This window comes from Trichomycterus rosablanca, chromosome 15 (assembly GCF_030014385.1).
Source record: "Trichomycterus rosablanca isolate fTriRos1 chromosome 15, fTriRos1.hap1, whole genome shotgun sequence".
Taxonomy (NCBI): Eukaryota; Metazoa; Chordata; class Actinopteri; order Siluriformes; family Trichomycteridae; genus Trichomycterus; species Trichomycterus rosablanca.
The window spans coordinates 32,616,284-32,627,420 of NC_086002.1; the positions used below are offsets into that span (position 1 = coordinate 32,616,284).

Here is an 11,137-nt window from a genome sequence, read left to right on the forward strand (position 1 = left end):
ATCGGCAAAGTATCCAGGTTTAGGTTCATATAAATCGTTGTTTTATAAATGCAGTGGCAAACTTTGCTACGGTTGTGTGTTATTGTAGAAATATCCGACTGTGTAGGGATGATGGCTCTGTCCCAATGTCCACACTCACCTTTTCCAAGTGTTTACCCACCTTCTGCAAGTGTGCCCAATGCCAGGACGACACAGTTCACCATAAAACGAAATAACAACCAGACCTAGGGTAAAAAAGTGATTAGTGCACATTTGTCTATCTAGATCCAGTGAGTTTTGTATGTTATACCAAAACATATCATGCATCGTGCATCCCTGACAGTGTATAATAAACAAATGGGTGCGGGTGCGCCCGCTTGCGAAGGCTAGACATGCTGCCCTGTGCCAACTGTTTTTGAGTAATGCTGAACTATTTGCCCCCCCCCCCCCCCCCCCGGACCAAGATCGAGCCATTAGATGCGAATAAATAAAGTTTTTTTTGGTACTAGCGGGTGAGGTACTGGACTAGTAATCAAAACGTCGCTGGTTCATGGCGCACCATCCGGCCGGGCTGGGCGGCCACGTGAACAACGGCTGTCATTGGCTGTCATTCGTACAGGGAGGGAGCCGGATAGGGAGCTCATAACTGATGCAATTGTGACCTCTGCTGGCTGAGTCGAGGAATAATGCTGATCAGGGTGTGGCTCTCTGCGCACAAGGCTGATCCGCATGTGAACTCGCCTCATACCGGTCAAAAGACGTTTTGCAGGGGGGTCAGTTCGCTCTCCTCAATCGGGGCACTGTACTGAAGTGGTAGCCAGTGGGTAGAGCGGCACTGTACTGAACTGGTAGTCAGTGGATAGGTAGAGTGGCACTGTACTGAACTGGTAGTCAGTGGATAGGTAGAGTGGCACTGTACTGAAGTGGTAGCCAGTGGGAAGGTAGAGCGGCACTGTACTGAAGTGGTAGCCAGTGGGTAGAGTGGCACTGTACTGAAGTGGTAGTCAGTGGATAGGTAGAGTGGCACTGTACTGAACTGGTAGTCAGTGGGTAGAGTGGCACTGTACTGAAGTGGTAGTCAGTGGGTAGAGTGGCACTGTACTGAAGTGGTAGTCAGTGGGTAGAGTGGCACTGTACTGAAGTGGTAGTCAGTGGATAGGTAGAGTGGCACTGTACTGAAGTGGTAGCCAGTGGGTAGAGTGGCACTGTACTGAAGTGGTAGTCAGTGGGTAGAGTGGCACTGTACTGAACTGGTAGTCAGTGGGTAGAGCAGCACTGTACTGAAGTGGTAGTCAGTGGGTAGAGTGGCACTGTACTGAAGTGGTAGCCAGTGGGAAGGTAGAGCGGCACTGTACTGAAGTGGTAGTCAGTGGGTAGAGTGGCACTGTACTGAACTGGTAGTCAGTGGATAGGTAGAGCGGCACTGTACTGAAGTGGTAGCCAGTGGGTAGAGTGGCACTGTACTGAAGTGGTAGCCAGTGGGTAGAGTGGCACTGTACTGAAGTGGTAGCCAGTGGGAAGGTAGAGCGGCACTGTACTGAAGTGGTAGTCAGTGGGTAGAGTGGCACTGTACTGAACTGGTAGTCAGTGGATAGGTAGAGTGGCACTGTACTGAAGTGGTAGCCAGTGGGTAGAGTGGCACTGTACCAAAGTGGTAGCCAGTGGGTAGAGTGGCACTGTACTGAACTGGTAGCCAGTGGAAGGGTAGAGCAGCAATGTACTGAAGTGGTAGCCAGTGGGTAGAGCGGCACTGTACTGAAGTGGTAGCCAGTGGGTAGAGTGGCACTGTACTGAACTGGTAGCCAGTGGAAGGGTAGAGCAGCAATGTACTGAAGTGGTAGCCAGTGGGTAGAGCGGCACTGTACTGAAGTGGTAGCCAGTGGGTAGAGTGGCACTGTACTGAAGTGGTAGCCAGTGGGAAGGTAGAGCGGCACTGTACTGAAGTGGTAGCCAGTGGGTAGAGCGGCACTGTACTGAAGTGGTAGCCAGTGGGTAGAGTGGCACTGTACTGAAGTGGTAGTCAGTGGGTAGAGTGGCACTGTACTGAACTGGTAGTCAGTGGATAGGTAGAGCGGCACTGTACTGAAGTGGTAGCCAGTGGGTAGAGTGGCACTGTACTGAACTGGTAGCCAGTGGAAGGGTAGAGCAGCATTGTACTGAAGTGGTAGCCAGTGGGTAGAGCGGCACTGTACTGAACTGGTAGCCAGTGGGTAGAGCGGCACTGTACCGAAGTGGTAGCCAGTGGGTAGAGCGGCACTGTACCGAAGTCGTAGCCAGTGGATAGAGCGGCACTGTACTGAAGTGGTAGCCAGTGGGTAGAGCGGCACTGTACTGAAGTGGTAGCCAGTGGAAGGGTAGAGCGGCACTGAACTGAAATGGTAGCCAGTGGGTAGAGCGGCACTGTACTAAAGTGGTAGCCAGTGGAAAGGTAGAGCGGCACTGTACTGAACTGGTAGCCAGTGGGTAGAGCGGCACCCTCTCTGCTCTGGGTCAGTTCGCTCTCCTCAATCAAGGCGGGGGAAAATGCATAAAAAAAAGGTCGCTGGTTCAAGTCCCACCACTGCCAGGTTGCCGCTGTTGGGCCCTTGAGCAAGGCCCTTAAGCCACAATTGCTTAGACACTATACTGTCAAAGTCCATTTGGATAAAAGCGTCTGCTAAATGCCTGACTGTATGGAACACTATCTCTTCACAGCAAGAAAGGCATGGGTTCGATTCCCCGGGCTCGTGTGTGCGTGTGCGCCCTGTGAAGAATCGAACCCCATTGGTAAAACAGACACCAAATGAATGAACGAATGAATGAAATACGCGCTGTAATTCAAAGAATCGATTCAAAGGCTCCGGAGTCGAATCCTGGCGCGCAATAAAAAACAAGAGAATCGACTCATGTTCGACTCATGAGTCGACTCCCAGCGCTCCTGCATGGGTGCAGGTGATTAGAATGAGGAACAGGTAAGCGGGAAGTTCGCTTTCGACTGCCGGAGGATCAATGAAGTGCGCAGGGGGGATCTGGGGTTGAGTTTTACTTGTAAAATAATACTAATAATAATAATTATAATAATAATAAACAGTTTATCTGGAATAATATCGACAGGAAGTTACACCCTGACCTGGACTGTTCAGGTGAGTTGAGCTTTACTTCACAGCTCAGGTGTTTCTCACACCGCTGCTGGAGTTATTTGTCGTTATTTGGCAGCTTTTTGTTTCGTTTTATTTGATTTAATTCGCTATTTTTTTGTTAGTATTTAAAAGTTAAATTATTCATGTATCATCGTTTCTTCTTGTTTTGTCATGACGAACCAAACTGGTTCATTTTATCACCTGTAAAACCCACACAAACACGCTGCCAAACCGGAACGTCCGCATAGTTCAGTCATCCCTGCCTGCCAGGGTTGCCAGATTGTCCGAGTTCACTTCGTTTCTTGTCTTTGTTTTAAACAGTTTATGGCAGTATTTCTTATTCTTAGGGTTTTTGGACCCCACGTTGGGACGCCAGAGGTGCAGACTGGGTCACATGACAGATTTAGGAGGGTTATTATTATTGTTTACAGTGCATATTTTATTCCACTGGAGTCATTTGGAGTTTTGTGTGAGGGTGATTCTAAAATTGCGGGCTCTTTTTACCATCTTAACTTTTGAAAAATAAAATTAGTAATAATTTAGTTTTAATTATGTCAATATAATGCTTACATGCTTTAGAGCGAAGACTTAATGATGGCTACAATTGAGCTTATATAGAATTTTAATATTTCAGATTTATTTGCGAAGTGGCATAGCAACATGTCATTATGTGTTGGTAATGACAATTTGTACTTTTTTTAAGAAAAAAAACTAGCTAGGCCATGGATTTGCTAAAGCTAGTCAACAGCTAGTACAAGAAGTACTGCCATATTGATGTAATGACGTTGAATAAATATACTCTATGATCAGGAAGAATACATGATTAAATCACTCACATTTACATACATTAAAACGTTAATCTTCTCTCATGGCTGGCATGTGCTTCCTTGCGAGTCTTTGTTTCCATGGTTACAACATAAACAAGTGTTACCTTCAAATGATTCCCTACAGAAACCATACACTGTTGCGGTAATGACGATAATGCCGGGGACAGTAATATTGCTCAAAAATATGCATAGGTTGTACAAATATGAATAAAAAAATTACATTTTGTTTCTTTTTAAGTTATTATAAAACTCATATTGTGAGTTTTATTATGAATTGATGACTTTTTAGCATTTTATTAGAGCAGAGAAGTTTTAAAGTCTGGGTTGGGGACAAAGCCAAAGTAGCAAAATATTGATGTTTAAATCATCATAAAAAATGGAAATCATCATTATTTTGGTATGTAATTTTTTTTAGTGATGCAATGAGTGATCTTTTTAATACCTAAAATATTTGTTTTGTAATAAAGTATTTTTAACACAAATTTATAACCTAGGGACGTAAAAGTTCCCCCAATTGAAGAATCACCCATGAATGAAACCTGATGGTGTTGTTTTATGATGGTTATTTACCCTAAAATGAACTGGTACTGAAGTGGTAACCAGTGGAGAGGTAGAGTGGCACTGTACTGAAGTGGTAGCCAGTAGGTCGAGCTTTGGGCTATCAACTTAAAGGTTGAATGGGACTGTACTGACGTGGTAGCCAGTGGGTAGAGCGGCACTGTACTCAAGTGGTAGCCAGTGGGTAGAGCTTTGGACTGTCAACTGAAAGGTTGAGTGGCACCGTACTGAAGTGGTAATGATAATAGCCATTGTAGCTGGCATGGTGTTAAGAATTAAACAAACAAACAAACTGAAGTGGTAGCCAGTAGAAAGGTTGAGTGGTACTGTACTGATGTGGTAGCCAGTAGGTCGAGCTTTGGGCTATCAACTGAAAGTTTGAGTGGTACTGTACTGAAGTGGTAGCCAGTGGAAAGGTAGAGCAGCACTGTACTGACGTGGTAGCCAGTGGGCAGAGCGGCACTGTACTGACGTGGTAGCCAGTGGAAAGGTAGAGCGGCACTGTACTGACGTGGTAGCCAGTGGAAAGGTAGAGTGGCACTGTACTAAAATGGTAGCCAGTGGGTAGAGTGGCACTGTACTGACGTGGTAGCCAGTGGAAAGGTAGAGCGGCACTGTACTGACGTGGTAGCCAGTGGGTAGAGTGGCACTGTACTAAAATGGTAGCCAGTGGGTAGAGCGGCACTGTACTGAACTGGTAGCCAGTGGAAAGGTTAAGTGGTACTGTACTGAACTGGTAGCCAGTGGAAAGGTTAAGTGGTACTGTACTGAAGTGGTAGCCAGTGGGTAGAGCGGCACTGTACTGAAGTGGTAGCCAGTGGGTAGAGCGGCACTGTACTGAAGTGGTAGCCAGTGGAAAGGTAGAGCGGCACTGTACTGAAGCGGCACCCTCTCTGCTCCAGGGGCGCCAGGGATTGGGGGGGCGGGGTTAGTTCTAATGTTTTGGCTTTACAGTCAGTGTTAGACTGCAATGGTGTCTGGGAATAACAGTGTACGCAGGTACCTGTGTACCAGAGTGAATCATTCATCTAATCATTAACCACACCAGTGCTGTGCAAACTCGGGGTGTGTGTGTGTGTGAGAGAGATAAAGTAAAAAAAACAAACACTCTATTTCCCTCCATCCGTAGGTAAAAGCATCAGCGATGGAAATGAATCTATAAGTATAAGGACGTGACCTGAACCCTGTGGTGAGTCTCAACTACATGCTTACATACACATGCACCCATTTCAAACAAGTCAGGTCTGAATGCTGGAACGACATTCCAGCACCTTCATGCACGTACGCTATGTGGCCAAAAGTATTGGGATGCCTGACCTTGAGTGTGTCTGGGTGTGGGAATTTGTGCCCGTTCAGTCAAAACATGACAGCATTCGTTCGGGTGAGCAATGACGTCAATGTCAAGCTAGAACAGGAACGGACCTTCCCTAAACTGCAATGTTTAATGCAAATGTCATCCCAGTATATAGGACTCTACATGACCAAAAGTATTCGGACGCCCCAATATGCCGTGTTCTTACTGCCGTTCGTGTGTGTGTGTTGTGTTAAGGGACCATGGCCGTAGCAAGGCTGCTGGACGTCGCGCCGGTCCTACCCCTCCTGACCCTCTTCGCCCTGGCCGCCGCGCTGGCGCTGTGCGTGCTACGCAGGAAGCGGCAGACCGAGGGCACCTACCACCCGAGCGCCGAGGAGAAGAAACAGGCCGCCAGCCGAGAGCCCGAGAAACCCGCCCTCCCCTGGCCCCTGCCCAAAGAGGAGAGACTGATATGAGACCCGCCACCGGGTGTAAAGGCGCCACCGGATCGTATTACTGTATAATTAAAACCCAACACCTCGAGTGAAGTGCCAGTATATATATATAAATATAAATATAAATAAATCTGTTATATATTTAATCTACGATGAACAAATGTATGTACGTGCAATTTCTAATGCTTGAGCAATTTATTAAACTAAGTATTTAAATATACCGACAATTTACTCCTTGGTTGTTATTTAAAGACCCCCTGTCGCCGATCAGTCATGTAGTGTGAACTTGGCATCAAGGTGGTATAGATGTTCCACAAACCTTTTACCTTATGAAACCTTACCGTCGCATTTCTCGATGGTTTTGCCTAAACGATGGAAGGAACAAGTGTCCAAAATGTGTCGAAAAACAAGCCAGACCTTCAGTTCATAACATTTATTGTAAAAACAAGGTCATTAGAAACAAACATGCCCATCAAGTACCCCCGTCTCCCAATGCCCCTGACAGAGGGACCATTGTGCGGGGAGAGAGAGCGATCGACCGCTCTCCGGGTTACACATTAACGTCACGGCGTTTCGAGTCCTTGACGGCTCGGTCGTGCCATCAGTCAGTGCTCGAACCTTTTTTTCAGCTCGGATACCTTAGGTAGGGGCGGGTCTTCATCTTCGGTGGCTGGGTTCGACATCAGTGCCCCGGGGTCTAAGCTTTTAGGAATGGAGCCTGGCTTGCCGGGGTCGGATGGACCCTTGGTGTGGTAGGTCTTCAACTGGAACAAGGCCACTTTGGAAAGCACTTTAGGAACGTCCTCTTGACGTGTCTTTCGGTCCTTCTTATCCTCTTTCTCGGCTGGAGGTTCTCTGGCTGGATCCACTTGGTCTTGATGTTCTTGACTCGCTTTAGAGTCTTCCTCCGGCCCACATTGCTTCTCTGAATCGGTCAAGTCATCCAGTTCCTCTGGATGTTCCGCTGATGATGCACTTGCATCCTCCTGATTTCCTTCAGATCTTCTGGTTTCTTGATTTTCCTCATTAAATTCTTCTCCTGATCCAGTTTCTTCATGACTTTCTTCCAAAGACCTGCTGGTTTTCTCTCGACTTCCTTCTGTCGATCTTCCGGCTTGATGTTCCACCAAAGATCCGCTAGTTCCCTCTCGATCTGCGCTCAGCTCCTCCTCAAGCTTCACGCCTAGATCCACGAAGTCATCCACTAACCTTCCAAGATCTACATTTGGTTTAATATGAACCGTCGTTGCTCCTTCTTCTTCTTTTCTCTCGGATTCATCGACTGAAGCCTCGAACTCCTTCAGTTCAAGTCCCGGTTCCGGACCCTCCTCAAGCCCTTCCTCCCAGCTCCTTAGGCTCCCGTTGTTTCCAAAGGAGGGACTCAGGCTCTCCTGACTCGGGGTGATGAGACTCGTCTGGTCAGAGAAGAACACACCAATGAACCAAACTGTTCGGCGAATAGAAGTACCCCCGAACTCCGAGAGGATAACCTTACCCTGCTGATGAAGTCGGTGCAGTCGGAGCTGAAGAGGTCGAGGCTGCGGGTGCTGTACAGCAGGCCGGGTTCAGAGGCGGTCTGGCAGCTCAGGGTGTCGAAGATTTCTCCCAGAAGGTCCATCTCTTCCAGATCGGGCATCATAGAGAGCGCCTCTTCCTCCTCCGTGAGGTCATCGTACGGCAACTCTACACGACTGCCGACACACACGGAATCAAAGTTGAATTCAACTGGTCTTCACAATAAGAGTAGGTGGAACCAAGCAGGTCCTGGAGACCTGGGTTTAATCCTCGCATCTGGTCAAGATACAGCAATGGTGCCCTCTTTAGGGGAACTTTACTTTACACTTTATTCTCTCACCTTTCCTCTGCCCAGCTGCTGCAGTCTTCCTGCGGCGCTTCCTCCCCCTGCTGGACAGCTGGGTTGCGCGTGGGTCTTTTTGGTCGAGACTGGAAAAGTCAAGGAAGCAGACAAACGAGTCTTGAAGACCCTCTCAAAGCACCCAAACGTTTGAAGACCCTTGGGGTCTACGTGGGACTCACCTTTCCGAAGTGCTGTGTGATCGGCAGGCGGCTCTGAAGGCAGTCCGATTTGTTGAAGCGGTATGAATGTGTGCCGCACACAGACCCCCCTCGCTGCAGGACAGGGCGCTCCTTGTGCTCCTTAGAGAGACCATACGAACGGTCAAGAGTCACGAATCACACACACACACACACACACACACACACAGACAGAGTAGTTCCAGCTTACCTTTGATGGAATAAGATTCTTAATCCCAAATTTGCTGGGATACTTGGCCTGAAACAGAAGAAAATGTGGAGTTACAAAACTAAACATGATTTAATGCCTGATAGGCCACGCCTCCTGACAGGTACAGAGACTGACAGGTATAGAGGACACACCTACTTTACTGAGACTGATAGGTACAGAGACCACGCCTCCTTTACTGAGACTGATAGGTACAGAGACCATGCCTCCTTTACTGAGACTGATAGGTACAGAGGCCACACCTCCTTTAATGGGGCCACACCTCCTTTAATGATATTGACAGGGACATTAGAAAGAAGTAACTCACGTTTTTGTACATCTGAGCCTTGGACTTGACTGTGAGAATTAAAGAACCTCCTCCTTTCTGTAAGACAAACAAATGAAAACATGTCCTGAAGATGTGAACAGGATTAAACATCTGCGCAGTAGGACGTTGTGCAATGTGGAGAGTGACCCTGACCTTTAGGTTGCTCACCCACTGCTGGTAAGACTTGGAGCCACCTAATTTAAGGAACAAAAACATTCGATTATTATTATTTAAAAGAATTAATGTAGGAACAAGACGAGTGAATCGAGCATTGGGGCATTTGGAGTGGGCAACTGCCTGGGCATAGGTAAGTTGGAGAGCTGAAGAGCCACAAAGCAAAACGACTTTTGGGTAGGGATCTGGGTTTGATCCTCGGCTTCTGGGACAAGTTTCTTCGGAACGGCTGCTCTAAATGTCCCTTAGATGTGGGCGAGTGAGCACGCTGACAAATGAGCAACTAAGTGGATGTGGCACCTCCATCCATCGTTCCTAAGTGGCACTGAGCCCACACCTAGTGGAAGGTAAAGAAGGAAACCCAAGTGGACACTAGGAGAACATGCAGAACATTCTGACAAACCCAGAAGCCTTGTTGCTGTGCCCTCAGCAAGGGCTACGACTATTGAGAAGAGTCAAGAGACCTCACTACTCTCTCTCTCTCTCATCTGGTCTTTCCTGCCTCAGACCTTTAAGACTCCGGTGGTGGTGGGACTCAAAACCGCCGGCCCACCCGAGTGTCGTCACCTCGATTCCTTTAAAAGGTAACAGACACTTGCGCAGGAAGTGGACACTAGGAGAACATGCAGAACATTCTGACAAACCCAGAAGCCATGCTGCAGGGCACCACCCACACTATTATCTGCCTTACCGTGCCATCAGAATACGACTATTGCGGAGAGTCGAGAGACCCTCACGCTACTCTCTCCACATTCTTTTTGCCTTTTGTGAGAGGTGGTTCCTCATCTGGAAAAGTAACAGACACTTGGACAGACCTGATGATGCTCCGCAGTGCAGTATTTCCTCCTCGAAGAGGTCATCTGGCTCTCTGTTCTGGTTCAGCATCTCTAGACGTCCGTCGATGAACTACAAAGGAGGGAAACCAATATTCAACATTAGCGCATACCAGACCTGGAAGAGTTTTGAGGTTCCCGTCCTGAGGCAACCCTCTAATTTCTACCTGGGCTTGGGACCAGCACTGAGAGCACAATGACATGAACCTGAAGTGCACCTCCCAATGGCTAGGCTGTTTCATTAGCCAACCAGCCAGTAGCACCTCTAAGATTCAAACCCTGGGTCCCCAGATCGCAGTAATAGATTACTTTGCAGTATTACAGTAGTGTGTGGGTGTGTCTATACCTGCTTGAATAACTGCAGATGGACGGCGGTCTGGAGGAACTGTCTCATAGATGCCGACTTGTGTGTGAGGAACATCTCCTCATTAAACAACACAGGTCCTCCCTACCAAAAAAAAGCAATCACAAAAGGGGTTATAAAGGTTAGGTTAGGGTTAGGGTTAGGTTTGGGGGTAGGAACTCACTGGAGGACACTGTAAAGCTTCTCTGTAGGCCCCGAAGAGTAGAGCCTGGGCTCTGAGGAACGCTCGAGCTACTCCGGAGCCTGGAGAAGACGCCTGACGCTTCAGCCTCATTTTCAGAGCCGTCACCTGCCAGAGAGCAAACACAGGGGTGTGACGGAGTCGTGAGTGAAACCATGAGGATCAATGGATCAGTTGGATCTACAGATAAATAAATAAATGGAAGGATGAATCACCACGTCAGATGGAAGCCTCTTCAGGTCATCGTGAGGAGACTCCATAGTGTTGGTGTCCACGTTTAGAATGACCACGTCCTCCAGGGCAGGACTCTTCACTCTCTGGAAAAGCAATACCAAAATACCAATTAGTGTGTGTGTGTGTATGGTGGGGGGTTAAGACCAGTAGTGTTTACCTCTATTAGGCTGGAATGAACTCCTATAAGGTACGGCATCGGAGCACTGCAACACACACACACACACACACACACACACACACACACACACACACACACAGTAATTACCCACATGTTTTGGGTCTGTTGGGGTGTTCCTGTGCCCAGTAGTTACCCACATATTTTTGGGTCTGTTGGGGTGTTCCTGTACCCAGTAGTTACCCACATGTTTTTGGGTCTGTTGGGGGTGTTCCTGTACCCAGTAGTTACCCACATGTTTTGGGTCTGTTGGGGTGTTCCTGTGCCCAGTAGTTACCCACATGTTTTTGGGTCTGTTGGGGTGTTCCTGTACCCAGTAGTTACCCACATGTTTGTGGATCTGTTGGGGTGTTCCTGTACCCAGTAGTTACCCA

General features: G+C 47.8%; 1 protein-coding gene across 2 annotated transcripts in view; it reads right to left on the minus strand.

Moving 5' to 3' along the window:
- Positions 1–6,650: 6,650 nt before the first annotated feature.
- dennd1c (DENN domain containing 1C) overlaps positions 6,651–11,137 on the minus strand; it is a 12,101-nt gene continuing 7,614 nt past the window's right edge. For both annotated transcript variants that reach the window (XM_063010729.1, XM_063010728.1), the window contains 12 exons: positions 10,746–10,791; positions 10,570–10,671; positions 10,337–10,462; positions 10,156–10,257; positions 9,792–9,882; positions 8,956–8,996; positions 8,803–8,859; positions 8,478–8,525; positions 8,270–8,389; positions 8,088–8,176; positions 7,728–7,923; positions 6,651–7,647 (listed from right to left, as the gene is read on the minus strand). In XM_063010729.1, the coding sequence (XP_062866799.1) occupies positions 6,838–7,647; positions 7,728–7,923; positions 8,088–8,176; positions 8,270–8,389; positions 8,478–8,525; positions 8,803–8,859; positions 8,956–8,996; positions 9,792–9,882; positions 10,156–10,257; positions 10,337–10,462; positions 10,570–10,671; positions 10,746–10,791 (1,828 nt within the window). In that variant the 3' untranslated portion in view covers positions 6,651–6,837. The remainder of the gene's footprint in view (positions 7,648–7,727; positions 7,924–8,087; positions 8,177–8,269; positions 8,390–8,477; positions 8,526–8,802; positions 8,860–8,955; positions 8,997–9,791; positions 9,883–10,155; positions 10,258–10,336; positions 10,463–10,569; positions 10,672–10,745; positions 10,792–11,137) is intronic.